Source organism: Aspergillus costaricaensis (genome assembly GCF_003184835.1).
Source record: "Aspergillus costaricaensis CBS 115574 unplaced genomic scaffold BO79scaffold_19, whole genome shotgun sequence".
Lineage (NCBI taxonomy): Eukaryota > Fungi > Ascomycota > Eurotiomycetes > Eurotiales > Aspergillaceae > Aspergillus > Aspergillus costaricensis.
The window spans coordinates 124,549-137,817 of record NW_020291819.1 but is presented as its reverse complement, the minus strand read 5'-3'; the positions used below and the strand labels follow the sequence as shown (position 1 = coordinate 137,817).

The window sequence follows — 13,269 nt, the reverse complement described above, 5'->3', positions numbered from 1 at the left end:
TAGGGCAGACCAACAGACCTACAGCCGTCTATTGCCGACCCTGGGGAACCCCGCATCTGTCCCGCACTTCTACAGCCGACGTCTCTCTCATCCCCATTTTGTCTCTGATCTGAATTCAATCAATCTGTCCAGCGGTCATGACTCGAAGTACAGGCGCAAGGCTCTACCGGGCATGTCTTCGTTGTCGGCAACGGAAAACAAAATGTGATTTGTAGGTACTGCCCATATCCCACACCTTTCATTGCGTCTCACATCCACCATCCCAGAAAATACACGGGAGGAGGAACCCATGCGCCATGCTCAAAGTGCAACCTGAAAGGCCATCAATGCCTACCAGCCACTTCCCGAAGAGGAGGTGACTACTCTCAGTTTCGGGGTCGTCGTCGGGAAAACACTGAGACGCAGACCCCGAGGTCCACTGAGCAGGGTGAAACCAAGACAGAACTACAGCCGATTACCTTGCAGGCAGAAACGGTGGGCGTGGACAGTAACCCCCTTTTCAGTGGGGGTGTCCGGAATCCCTTAGAAGCTCTTCAAATCCTTGCTCAGACAGCCGCCACTGCGGGGGGAGATGACAGCGTACCTTCGCCCGAGAGGCCCTCTCCAAGATCCCATGACACAGGGCATGAGGTGGTGAAGTCTGTGCCTCGTAAAATTCACAATCAACCCAGGGCATCTATAATGGCCACAGAGATCGTCAAGGAGGGAGTAATCGACGCACTCGACATTGAACCCCTGGTACACTAGTATGTCCCGCTTCCATGGCTATAGTGCCTGCACTAACACATAGGATACAACAAGCTATGGCATAAATTACCATCCTTATTTTCCTATCGTGTCCAGCAGTCTATTATACACAGAAGACCCCGAGCATCAATGGGCTACCGAGACGTTTCTCCTTGCCTCCGTCCTTACAATAGCCACTCAGAACAGGCCGGATCAGAAACATCTTCACACCCGGATCAGGGGGTATATTGATAAGCTAATCCTCCGTGTCACCCTTGGGGCTCGGAGCGTGCGACATGTTGGAACTGTTGAAGGCTTGCTACTCTTAGCTGAGTGGATGCCTCATCTAATGCTTTCCCAGGATCAGCCCTACAGCAATAACTCTGAGCAGAGCAATGCATATGATGAAGACTGCGTAGCATGGAATCTGATAGGACTTGCAGTCAGACAGGCATACCTATTACATTTAGATACACAATCCTTTCCTTTTGAGGTGGAATCCGAGCCACTTAGTATGCGCTGCCGGAGACGACTGGCGTGGATATGTATGCGATCCCGACCTCAGGTATCACGACTCAACATCACGACTAACTGTTTTAGTTACCTATCTCGCCGACCGGCAAATATCAATCCAAATGGGCCAAGCATTCTGGTCCCGCGGACCTAGTCTGTCGACCCGATTCAGCAGCCAAGATTACCCATCACTCCAACCGGAAATTACTGGCGGAACGGATTACGCCTCCTTTGTCCAGGCCCAAGTAGACCTAACAACTATCTTCGGAAACACCCACGACATTCTGTACGCATTAAAGTCGCGCACACTACAGATAATGCTCGTTGGCGACTACCCCAAGTACCTCGACGATTCCGCCAAAGCAATGGAGATGTGGAAGGGAACCTGGTCAAATGTCGACATTCCCCCGTCTCTGCGCTGTCTCCTAACCCTACAATTCCAGTACTTACAACTATACGTCAACGCATTCGCATTCCAGGCGGTTCTATATCGCTCTTCTAAAACCACAAACATGAGCCATGAAGACAACGCAACTTTATTCCCAGACGGCGTCATGGCTAGTGCCGATGCTCGCCACATCTACGCAGCCATCAACGCAGCCAGAGATTTACTTCAAACATTCGTGGAAGAGATAACCCCATCCGACATTGTGAAGTTCCTCCCTGTCCGGTATTACCTGTGAGTCTTCCCCCTTACTCCTCCAGATGACAATCCACTAACAATCTAGCTACGAAATCTATGCCTCCGTCTTCCTCTTCAAAGCTTACTCCGTTGGAGCCATCCCTCCCGAAGAATCCCAAACATACTTTAACTTAACCCGACAATTCATTTCCATGCTCAAAGCTGCTGCTACAAGCCAAACACATATCGCCCATCGTTACGCAAAATTACTAAGCCATCTATGGTGTCATGGGAAGGTTACTCCCGAGTTGCACCAGGGTAGTGCTATCCAAGAGGACGAGTATACCACGCTGCAGCAGTATACATCGTCTGCACCTGCGGATTCTGACGGTTTTCTTCAGCCAGCCAGTGTGGATACTGATTTGATGGATGTGTTTTCGGGTTCTTTACCGCTGGATCTGGGCCGCTCTTGGGATTCCGATTTTTATGATGAGACGCTGTTTTCCAGTTTGCCGTTCTTTCGTGGGTTTCGGGATTTGGAGGGTGATTATGTTGCGTAAGGTGAGCTTCTTGGGTGTGCGATGTACTAGTTCTAGGAGTTGTGTGTCTTTGATGGACTTCGTGTATGGATTTACGATCGTGATCAGCTCAGCGCAACATAAATGAGGAAATCAAACAATGGACGAAATTGTCGTAAAGGATACTAGATTATACTATTCAGTGGTTGTAAGTGTCGGACTCATGACACTCCAATGCCACGACTCATATGTCTTGTAATACCACATTGCTGACGCCATCCAAGATATATAACTACCAGTAACCAAAGAGCTTCAAGTAGTCCTTGACTAGCTTAGCTTTGCTCTTATACACCTCCTCCGGCTTGGCATCGGCTGCTGGATCATCACGGTACAATCCTCGCCCGCCGACAGCTGCACAGAAGCCAAAAAATGCAACCAACGTCTCTGCTCCCTCCATATCTTGAGGCCTGTCTACCTCTGCCATGTGCAAGGCCTCGTATAAATTCTTCGCTATGTTATAGTGGCATTGTGCACCCATGCCGTCGTTGTAGTATGCATAGTTGTCTAGATCTCTCAGGTCGACGTCCACGTCTCCATCTGGAAACCCTTCTAGGATGCATCGGGACATAACACGGCTGTCCTTATCCATGGGAAATAATAGCGCGCCGTGTAAGCTATTGTACGAGTAGATGAACTCCTCCAGGGGATGGCCGAGGGAAGCATAGTTCCAGTTGAGGATGTAGGATATGATCGGTGTTTGATCTGGTCTTTCTGAGACTAGAAAATTCCCAAGTTCTAGAGCTTTGGGTTAGCTAATTGTTCACAGATAAATGATGGCTCAGGGGATGCTTACCGATCCTGTTCAGGGTGAATGTTGGGCGATACTCGGGTATCTCAGCCACTACATCAGTAACAGACTTCTCGACGAACTCCTCAAGCTTCCTTCTCAATTCTGGGCTCTTTCTCCAGCCGTCGATATCTGGTCGCGTTTCCGCCCTTCTCAAATCTCGCCGCAGTAGCTCGGTGAGATAACTCCCTAAGTTGCCAAACGGACCTCCGACGCCGTTCATAAGGGCCTCGCCAGAGCGAACATATCCTTCGTCTGAGAACCTGAGACCCCCATATCCCTGACATATAGCCATGTGATCATAGTCCTGAAATAGCTTGTGTAATGTGGCAATCTGTCCCAAAATCTCGCCCTGGTGTTCCGAAGACATTTGATAAAACGACTCACTGAGTGGGGCATCCCCGGGTGGATGAGAGCTATGGATAATCCATGCCTTGTTATGTTCATCATCGCTTCCATCGCTCCATGCATATACCTCTGGCACAGTGCGGAGAAAGACGGTGTTGTAAAGAATTGTTCGCGCCGTGTACATAGCAGCGACTTTGTTCTCCGCCCAGCGCCTCTTGTCCATATTCTGTTCAGGGATTTTGAACTGTATGATCACTTGTTTCGTTCCTGATGGCATGCGTGCCACTCCAGGCTGTCTAGGAGTATCGCGTATGTTCCACATAGTATGGAGGAAATAGACTTCATACGAAATGGTATTTGCGTTGTAGTCAAGAATGGGAGCGCGCTCAACTGCGTCAACGGTGATACCAAATGTCTTCTCCACCAGTTCTCTGGCGCGAGCATCGAGCCTGGATAAGCCCGTAGCAGATGAGGGGGGTGAAGGTGGGAAGGTAGATCCGGCCATAGCGAGCAATTTTTGTCGACTGTGAGTTAGTGAAGTAGGCCGATTATGTTTATAATGACTGCGATGAGTGTGATGAGTAGGATGGCCAGAGTTCCTGGAGTTGCTGTTAAGGCACTATTTAAGAACAATGAAACGGGTGGCATAGGAATTATCATTATATTCAGACTTCACTTGCTTGAATAGGGTCGACTACTGTATAGGAAAAGAATGTGTCAAAGAAAGAAAGGAGCGTTAGTTTGTGAGCAGAATATGGTCAAGTCATAGGGATATGCCTCTTCAAGTTGTGCTTTCTCTTGGGGTATGCATCATGGCCGTGATGCTTTGTGAGTTCTATACTCAACATTCTCCCAGACGTGGCAGGTACCGGTCTCGCCGACCAATATAGAGGGTCCGACCCAGACCTCGCTGGGAATTACTCGAACTCTTTGTACCCTGCAACAGTCATCCTTCCCGCCCATCGTACGCTTTTCAACGCCTGTCGTAAATGCCACAACCTTTCAAAGGAGATGCCCGATGGCCCAGAAAAATCGTTTTGTCGACATTGAGTCATGATTCCAGCATTAGCAGCTTAAGCTCGTCATGACATCTTTAAAGTATGTCGATATTCATATCATCTGACTGGTTCATGTCGAGACTATCTTCGAATGTCTTCAAAGGGCAAGGTCCTGCAGGATCTGAATGAAAAGAAGGTTTATTGTCAATGAGTTGACTCATACCAATTAAATGTGGACGCGATGGCGTAAACCGAACGGATATACCTGAGACAGGAACACTATAGGCTTGAGCACTTTCGCTGAGCTTCGTCGCTTTATCCTATTATGGTACTTTATTATGAACCAGACTAATACAAATTTAAGATAGCGCACGCATGGCCCCGGATGTACACACACAGGCGGAAGGCACATGCCTTATCGACGAGCCCAAATCCATGTTACCATGGACAAGTGATGCCACGTTCGCTTCACATTATACGTGCACTAATAATGCTATGGGGAGACATGAGTTTCGTTATGGCTGGACAAAACACGTGGCAATTACTAGGGTTCCAGAACGGTGAAAGCCTAACTTTTTTAGCCCCAATTTGACAAGAATTGTCAAATATGTCATGTAGACAACTCCTAGCAGTCGTATCCAAATTCATGGTGAGCATACGGTAAAACAGAGAGAAAGATCCGAATTATGGTACACTGTAGTTTCTCAGTGCCACGCACAACAACTGTAGTGGAGATAGTGGGGTGTGTTGTGAAGATGAGGATTGTTGCCATCGGAGTGAGTGCGAGATGCACTCTGTGTGAGGGGATAGTCAATTTGCAGTATCTGAGTCACTCTTCTGCCTGACCATAACTACTGCGGGGAGATCAATTTCACATGGCAATCCTTCTCAATTCATACCGAGAAGCTCGTTGGTCAAGCTGGGTGCCATGACGTTGGCAAAGAGGATAGCTCCCAGGTCAAGCGAATCACGGAACGAGCATCGGCAATTGGCAGCTGGGGGCCTCGGTTCAGGATGCAGGAGTAGCAGCAATAGCAGCAGCTGGACCCTTATATAATAGACAGGAGCGACCCTGACAGACGGGCCAGACGCAGGAGACCGGCAGTAATGGATGGCAGTCAACTACCGCCGATCCACCAGATGGAGCCCTCACATTGGTTGACACTCCGGGGACCCCGCGCTACCCCAACATTCTCCCCGGACTAGTCTGCCTTTGGCTGGTCCCTTATCATTAATCCTCATCAAATTCGCCAGCCAGCAAACACGCGGCCATGAATCCACTTGTGCTACCGGACAAGTCATCCCCGATCAACTTGGGCCCCCCTGGTGGGGTGGGTTAAATCCCCAGTTGCCTGCTGCTCCTCGTGGCTATCGTACGATCGTGAACCCTCTCTCGAACGCATCGTGCCACACCCTGCAGCACCCCATCTAGCCATCCAATGTCCAGAATGTCGCTCGATAACTCGTCCAAGTCCCGGTCGGATTACATTGAAAAGACCGAACTGGGCGATCTGACCACGGAACTCCCTGGAAGTTCCCTTTCGGAGCCGCACAAGGCATACCTGCTACAGCGACATGGCACGTTAGATCTGGATCCGGTCCCTAGTATGGACCCTGCGGATCCGTACAATTGGCCCCTTCTGAAGGTGAGGAGATCCTTTTCCGTCGATAGCGACAATGGCAACTAACGAATCAGAAAACCATCAACCTCCTTCTAGTCGCTTTCCACGCCTGTATGGGCACTTTTACCGCCGCAGCCGTCATCCCAGCCTACGAAGAAATTGCCGAAGACGTGGGTGTCTCTTTGCAGCGAACAAGCTATCTGACCTCTCTCCAAATCGCCATTCTCGGTGGTGCTCCTCTTTTCTGGAAACCACTTTCCCAGCGCTACGGACGCCGTCCTATATTCCTCCTCTCGTTGATCCTCAGCTGCGTCTGCAACATTGGCTGTGCTAAGAGCCCGGATTATGCGTCTATGGCGGCATGTCGTGCCCTGGTGGCCTTTTTCATCTCTCCGGCTATGGCGATTGGCAGTGCTGTTGTGACGGAGACGTTCTTCAAGCGTGAGAGAGCACAATATATGGGCATCTGGGCGGTAATGGTCACTCTGGGAGTGCCTGTGGGCCCTCTGATTTTCGGATTTGTCGCCCAACGCGTGGGATATCAATGGATTTATTGGACTCTGGCTATTGTAAGCACCGATGTCGCAACCTGTGGGGGGTTTGCAACTAACAATGGATTTTCTAGACCAACGCCGTCCAATTCATCCTTTACATATTCTTCGGCCCCGAAACACGATACATCGGCACCGACATGCACGCCTCCTCGGCCTTCAAGCACCAATACCTCTCCATTCGACGCATCGACCCTACTCCCTTCCAACTTGCCGAGTTCTACCATCCCCTCACCCTCATCACCAACATTCCCGTCCTGATCGCCTCTGCCGCCTACGCCATGGTCTTCCTCTTCGCGTCCGTTATGAATTCCGTCGAGGTGCCCCAACTGCTACAGTCGAAGTTCGAGCTCAACGCGGAACAACTTGGGTTGCAATTCCTGGGTCTCATTATCGGTTCGCTCCTAGGTGAACAGCTCGGTGGTGTTCTGTCGGACACATGGATGAATCTCCGCGCAAAGCGGACCGGTCACAAGCCCGATCCCGAGTACCGTCTGTGGCTCAGCTATATCGGATACTTGCTTACAATTGCGGGTGTGGTGGTGTTCCTAGTCTGCACGGAGAACGCACAGACCGGGAAATGGAGTGTCAGCCCGATTATCGGCACAGGGATTGGTGCGTTCGGCAACCAGGTTGTCACTACGGTGTTGATCACATACGCGGTCGATTCGTACCCGGCTGATTCAGGGAGCGTGGGTGTATTCATCAACTTTATCCGGTCAACATGGGGGTTCATTGGACCATTCTGGTATGTCGTCCACATATATTGCAAGTGACTATCTACTAACAGTTATTAGGTTCCCCGATATGTTCGATACTGTGGGCATAGCAAAGAGTTCGGGGGTGGTGACGGCGTTGCTGATGGGCGTGAGCTTTATCCCTACAGTGATCTTGCAGTGGCGGGGCAGCAAGTGGAGGAGTGCTTAATCCATATAGCATAGATTACATTATATACATTAGTATGATAACGAAGTGAAATTCAATCAATCAACCACCCCTAACATAGACACTTTCCCTCTATGCTAATCACACCACTCTTATAGAAAAGCTTCCATCACATCTATCACCACATTACCACCCAACCCTCCTCCTCTAACCCCCAAAGCAAATTCAATTAACCGTGTTCAAACACTGACTCCGCACCAACCCTCCCTCCCCATCCCTTCCAACCCTACTAGTCTGCACCGGCATCATCCCACAATCATCCAACACCCACGTCAACACCTTTACCACCTCCCCCTCCGTAACCCCCTCATTCACCCCTAACTCCACCGCCCGAATCCACGGCGACGCCCCAAAGCACATATTACACATCAACTTCCGTCTCTCCCAACACACCTTCTCCACCATGAAGCTCGTCCGAAACGCCGATGAGTTCGAGACCAAAATGCAATCGCGGGGTGTTTTGGCGTCCAACTCGCCCATGATGTCGATCTTGAGCGGGAGGTGTTCCGGTACGCATTCGATCACGAGCCACGCATCGCTGACTGCGGGAGTTATGTCGGAGGAGGAGAAGGGGTGGATTTGGCCTGCTGGGCGGGAGATCAAGGGAAAAGTCGTGTAGTGTGCGAGGTTCTCGGTTATGTAGTGTTGGGCGGAGTGCAGGGCTCCTTGGCTTGGGTCGTGGAGGTGGACGGTGTGACCCGCTGCGGAGAAGATGCAGGCGATGCGGCGGCCCAGGTTGCCGGCGCCGAGGATGGCTAGGGGGCGGGTATAGATTGTGGGTGGGGAGTAGGGGATGGTTGGCAGGTCGTCGATGTGGTCGGTTGGTAGGGTTAGAGTTGTGGTGTTGGGGTCGGTGGGTGGCGTGGCTGGGTTGGTTGTGTCTAGGTTTGTGAGGGACATTATGTGAAGATATTAATGTATATTCCAATGTAATGAGGAGAGATACTATATTTAGGGGGGGGGTTAGCTAGTATAGTTGTCTATATATGAAGCCGTACCCCGAGCCACGACCGGTTTCTAACTGGGGCGAAAGCAGGATCTAATCCCCGGGAAGATATGATATATGAACACCGTCGGGGTTCATTGTCAGTATTATGCAGAGGCAACGTAGAGGGGATGAATTGTTCCTTGATGAGGAATATCCCACATGACATCATGGTCAGTGATCCTCTAAGGTGATGCCTGATTGGGATATAGATTGGAGGTGAGAGTTCGGATCGGGGATATGGTTCCATGTGGTGGCTGGCCTTTTGAACAGCTGTTGGCAGCACTATCCTATGACAGGGAATTGGAGAATTTTAACCTGGTCAGAGTCCGCCCAGACAGGGTTTGCAGATCTGGGAGTGTAAAGCCTAATTGGGTTGTTCGGATCAAGCAACGTGAGAGTATGACGGGTATCAGTACTATGCACTTCAGCCTGTCTCGGGAACATGAGGGACCTGCTATGAGTGGAAGGAAACATATGAGAGACTGAAGCTGTGATATCCTGTATTTTGTGTTGCATCGTTAAGGAGCTTGCGTTGAGAGTGACATGCGGCGCTGCCTGGAACTTCCGAGGCTTATATTCCCACCAATCAATGAAGCTTATATCAGAATGAAAACAATGAAAATGGTTCCCTGCCTACGAGGGGCTGCGTGGGTAATCCGTGGTCAGAAGTAGATAGAGGGATTGCAGATGAGAAGATCTAACTGTGTGGGTCACAGCAGCATCTATCAATGATCGACTAACATCCATTGACCCGAACGTGGGTTTATGTTTGCAGCTCAAGTCCAGCATCGTCGTATGTGACATCACAATCTGCTAATACTCCCAAGCAGTTCAGCTTCGCTGCTCAATGGCCATCGACATCTAACAGCTAATATCGTCCGGCACATTCTCACAATCAGAGCTGGTCTTCCCTCCACTGACATCTACATCCGTCCAAGTCCAGTCTGTGCAGCTGTCCGATCCGCATACAATATAGATATTCGTACCCGAGCTCTCTACACTCCCCTGCACATTGTCAAGGACAAAGTCCTCAATGGTAATGCCATCAGTCGGGGATTCGCTCGTATCGTCATAGTTCTGCTCCACCACAATACCGTAGTCGGTGATATCGGACAGGGTTATCTCCTTGTAAGTAACCTCGCTTACCGACCCAGTGTCGCCGTAGATGGTCTTGATGCGCACTCCTATACCCTGCTTAGCATGTGATCGCACCGAACAACAACCTTAATACAAAACCTACCGTTCTGAGAGCTCTTGATCTCCGAGTCGTAGAAGGTCACGTTCTTCACGGTGTTGTCACTGCGACCACCAACGGAACCGATCGACAGCCCGTGGCCACCGGAGCAGACGCCGCCCGAGAAGTAAATGTTCTGTTCCATCAGTGCCACATCCATAGATTGAAGGAGAGTATACCCACCTCGCCCGAGTTCACCGCCACACAGTCGTCTTGGTTGTATACATTTGCGCCAGTGATGGTAATATACGTGCTGTCGCCAATGTCGAACCCATCAGTGTTTGCTGCCTCGCCATCATCGCCATCCGAGTTGTCAATGGTGATGTCCTCCATCGTGAGATACGTCGACCCGTCGATGCTGAACACCTGCACGGGCGAGTTCTGGATGTAGATCCCGCTGATCGTGGACGAGGTCAGATCGTGGGCGTAGAAGAACTTGGGCTTCGTCTTGCCACCATTACTGCCCTCGCCGTCCCACCAGCGACTGCCGTCACCGTTGAGATAGGCGCCGTCGGCTCCGGTGACAGTGATGTCAGTTCCGGAGACGGAGACAAGGGGTCCACTCCATTCCTCGTAACCAAACGTGGTTTCGCCTTCGAAGATGACCTGTCCACGTTAATTGTGAGAATCGCGCGTCGAGGAACAGTAACTTACGTGAGTCCCATCACTCAGATCGGTCAAATCCAAAGTGGTACCTGAGGGCACTGCCACATCGGAGAGCACAATGGTGGAGCATGAGGTCTTCGACTTGCTGGCCGACGAGGCCCCCTCGGACCCGGAGAATGTGCACGAGGTTGCGCGCTTCTCCAGATCCTCGAGCTTAGGGGCGGGAGTCACCAGGGGATCGGCAACGGGGCTCGCACTGACCAGTGCCGCCCAGAGCGTTAGGATGATCACCGAACTAGAAGTCACCATACTGAAGACGCCGCAGATCAAAGTTTAAGACAAGCTTTTAGTTAATGTCTTGGTTCCTCTTGGAGTTTCTTGGCTGGCACTAGGTGCTCATTTTATACTCCTTGCATCTGTCATCGGGGCATCTCTGCTATCTCTGTGGTGGAATATCTCCCTGGTTCCTGTGGACGGCACTTCGCACCTCCGACGGAAGAACTGCCGTAGCGCGCGGGACAGTGTGATAGTTCCTGCAGCACTTCTGCACGCTTCTTCTCCCCACGGAGCGCCACACTATATTTCCCGTGCCTGACGCGCAATTCCTGCAGTGAACCTCATCCGGTTACCCGGGGCGTGCAGCGATGAGTGGTGGGAAATTCTGATCGGTCACTGTACCTGAGGCAGCCATCATGGCAGCATAGTGCTTGTGAGGGGTCTATTTTCCGATGGGGTCGGCAGGCGGACGCCGGGATTATCTCTGAAGAATCGATGATGATCGTGGTAGGCTTGTTGCAGAAAGAGTAGCGCCCAAGGGTGTCATCACACGGTCTCATACAAGACTGGCCATATTTTAGCTTTGGAGCATAATTGTGACCGTATCAAACTGCATTATTGGCTGACTGGGCCTATGTGTGACATGGCTGACATCTCCCTGTTATGGAGGCGACCATGGGGGTGCAGTTAGACCAGAGGCAGATGGTGTTTGGCAATCCAATCTTGGAGAACACTGGTCGTGATGAACAGACACCACAGGGGTAGCCAGACATCCCATATAACCTCAGATACTGGACACATGAAGACCTGTATGGTGATTTGGTCTCAGAAAAAGGGGTTTCACAGACATTATCTGACTCCTTCATGATTACCACGCCTTAGCAGACGCGTATGGCAATTTCAGACCTAGTTGGCCATCACTGTCGAATGTTGCCCCGTTAACAGCACATGACCTCCCTGGCCTGTTTCCTGACATCATATGGAGCCATGACTAAAACAAGCTATTCTCATTCCGTCGATCAATCAGTTAATCAATCAATGATTGATTCCCCCTTGCTGATGGCCCAAGAGAGACTGATTGATAAGGCGCGATAAGACAGCGATAAGATAGAACGATCGGCCTCTTCCGCGACCGGGACTGCCCGATGCCGATGGAGGCGTGGGGAATGCGACAGCTATTTAACCATTGTCCATGGCTCGCAATTGTGCTAGAATCCGGATCGCTTCTGAGAGATTTGCACGATGGCTGCTACAGTTCACTCACTACCTCCGCCTCCGGGCTCCGATATTGATTTCGGAGCTATTGTCGAGAATATCGACCTCGAGAACTTGACCGGTAGGATCAGCTAATTGCGATGCCATTGGAACCGCTGCTGATACTTGTTAGATGACGACTTCAGCGTCATTCGCAGAGCGCTGTACGAGAACCTCGTGGTGGTGGTGAAAAACCAACACCACCTCTCCCCGAAAGCACAATACGAGCTTACCCGTCGATTCGACCCGGCCGCCTCGCAGTACGGCCACGGAAAGACCCTTGATGCGAAACGGAGCATTCTGCATCCCGACCTTAAGACCGTTCCTCATCAGCCTCAGGTCCAGGTGATCGGCCATGGTTTCGTGGAGGCTTACGAGGGCCTCACCAATATCCAGCTGAAACACCCCCACCATCGCACATTCCACCGCGACGCTATTCCCGACGAGGAGGACTATGATTTCACCCGCTTCTACCGCTGGCACATCGATGCAGCCCTGTATGATTTTTACCCACCTAATGTCACGACTTTGTTGGCAGTGCGCGTCCCCAAGGGCCGGAGACAGACATTGCGGTATGACGACGGTTCAAACGAGACGCTGGACGTGCCTTTGGGAACGACGGCATTTGTCAGCGGCGAAAGAATGTTTGAGATGCTCTCGGACGAGGACAAGCAGTTTGCGCTTACGAGTCGCGTGGAATATGCGCCCCACCCGTATGTTTAGCTAGTCCTGCCATGATTGTGAAGTCCACTGACATGAACAGTTACATCTGGATGAGCTCCGCTCGTGCTCTTCCCACTGGTCTCGGTCTCTACTCCGAGGACAAGGAACTGCCTTTGTCTGACCTACCTCCTATCGATGAATCCAAAATCCAAGTCTTGCCCATGGTATGGAAGAACCCCTTGACGGGCAAGCCTGCCCTTCAAATCCACCCGTCTGCGGTGCGCAAAATCCACCGCAAGGATGGCACCGTGATTGATGATCTGACTCGCGTGCGAGAGATTGTGTACAAACTGCAGCGCCCAGCGATCAGCCCTCCTCATGTGTATCCGCATGACTGGGAGGAGGGCGATCTGGTGCTGTTCAACAATCGGGGAGTCATCCATTCGGTGGTTGGAGCGTTTGGCAAGGATGAAGTGCGACTGTTCCGGCAATGCAACCTGGCGGCGGGAGAGGCGCCACAGGCGTACGAGGCATGATCAATAGACTTAAATAAATCAA

General features: G+C 51.1%; 6 protein-coding genes across 6 annotated transcripts; 3 read left to right on the top strand and 3 right to left on the bottom strand.

Annotated features, from left to right (window-relative positions):
- Window positions 1-137: 137 nt before the first annotated feature.
- Window positions 138-2,421, top strand: BO79DRAFT_288105 (Zn(II)2Cys6 transcription factor; the record flags this gene model as incomplete). Its single annotated transcript, XM_025688653.1, has 5 exons — window positions 138-211; window positions 267-738; window positions 791-1,271; window positions 1,327-1,918; window positions 1,968-2,421. 5 exons carry the CDS (start codon window positions 138-140, stop codon window positions 2,419-2,421), a joined length of 2,073 nt encoding a protein of 690 aa, XP_025538610.1.
- A 250-nt stretch (window positions 2,422-2,671) lies between these two features.
- On the bottom strand, window positions 2,672-4,079 carry BO79DRAFT_255937 (uncharacterized protein; the record flags this gene model as incomplete). Its single annotated transcript, XM_025686163.1, has 2 exons — window positions 2,672-3,174; window positions 3,233-4,079. 2 exons carry the CDS (start codon window positions 4,077-4,079, stop codon window positions 2,672-2,674), a joined length of 1,350 nt encoding a protein of 449 aa, XP_025538609.1.
- Window positions 4,080-5,673: 1,594 nt separating this feature from the next.
- Window positions 5,674-7,729, top strand: BO79DRAFT_245936 (MFS multidrug transporter). Its single transcript, XM_025685511.1, has 4 exons — window positions 5,674-6,218; window positions 6,269-6,763; window positions 6,820-7,493; window positions 7,543-7,729. Exons 1-4 carry the CDS (start codon window positions 6,012-6,014, stop codon window positions 7,670-7,672), a joined length of 1,506 nt encoding a protein of 501 aa, XP_025538608.1. The 5' UTR covers window positions 5,674-6,011; the 3' UTR covers window positions 7,673-7,729.
- Window positions 7,730-7,855: 126 nt separating this feature from the next.
- BO79DRAFT_218561 (NAD(P)-binding protein) lies at window positions 7,856-8,590 on the bottom strand (the record flags this gene model as incomplete). Its single annotated transcript, XM_025683420.1, has 1 exon — window positions 7,856-8,590. The coding sequence occupies one exon, from the start codon at window positions 8,588-8,590 to the stop codon at window positions 7,856-7,858; it is 735 nt and encodes a 244-aa protein (XP_025538607.1).
- Window positions 8,591-9,539: 949 nt separating this feature from the next.
- On the bottom strand, window positions 9,540-10,827 carry BO79DRAFT_150037 (glycoside hydrolase family 28 protein; the record flags this gene model as incomplete). Its single annotated transcript, XM_025678608.1, has 4 exons — window positions 9,540-9,862; window positions 9,919-10,048; window positions 10,096-10,518; window positions 10,567-10,827. 4 exons carry the CDS (start codon window positions 10,825-10,827, stop codon window positions 9,540-9,542), a joined length of 1,137 nt encoding a protein of 378 aa, XP_025538606.1.
- A 1,209-nt stretch (window positions 10,828-12,036) lies between these two features.
- BO79DRAFT_196382 (TauD/TfdA family dioxygenase) lies at window positions 12,037-13,247 on the top strand (the record flags this gene model as incomplete). Its single annotated transcript, XM_025681200.1, has 3 exons — window positions 12,037-12,130; window positions 12,182-12,761; window positions 12,812-13,247. The coding sequence occupies 3 exons, from the start codon at window positions 12,037-12,039 to the stop codon at window positions 13,245-13,247; spliced, it is 1,110 nt and encodes a 369-aa protein (XP_025538605.1).
- Window positions 13,248-13,269: the final 22 nt, after the last annotated feature.

Coding starts and splice junctions, on each gene's coding strand:
- BO79DRAFT_245936 (XM_025685511.1), top strand. CDS start 6,012: ATGTCCAGAATGTCGCTCGATAACTCGTCCAAGTCCCGGTCGGATTAC. Junction 6,764..6,819: donor TTTATTGGACTCTGGCTATT/GTAAGCACCGAT, acceptor TGGATTTTCTAG/ACCAACGCCGTCCAATTCAT. Junction 7,494..7,542: donor GGGTTCATTGGACCATTCTG/GTATGTCGTCCA, acceptor AACAGTTATTAG/GTTCCCCGATATGTTCGATA.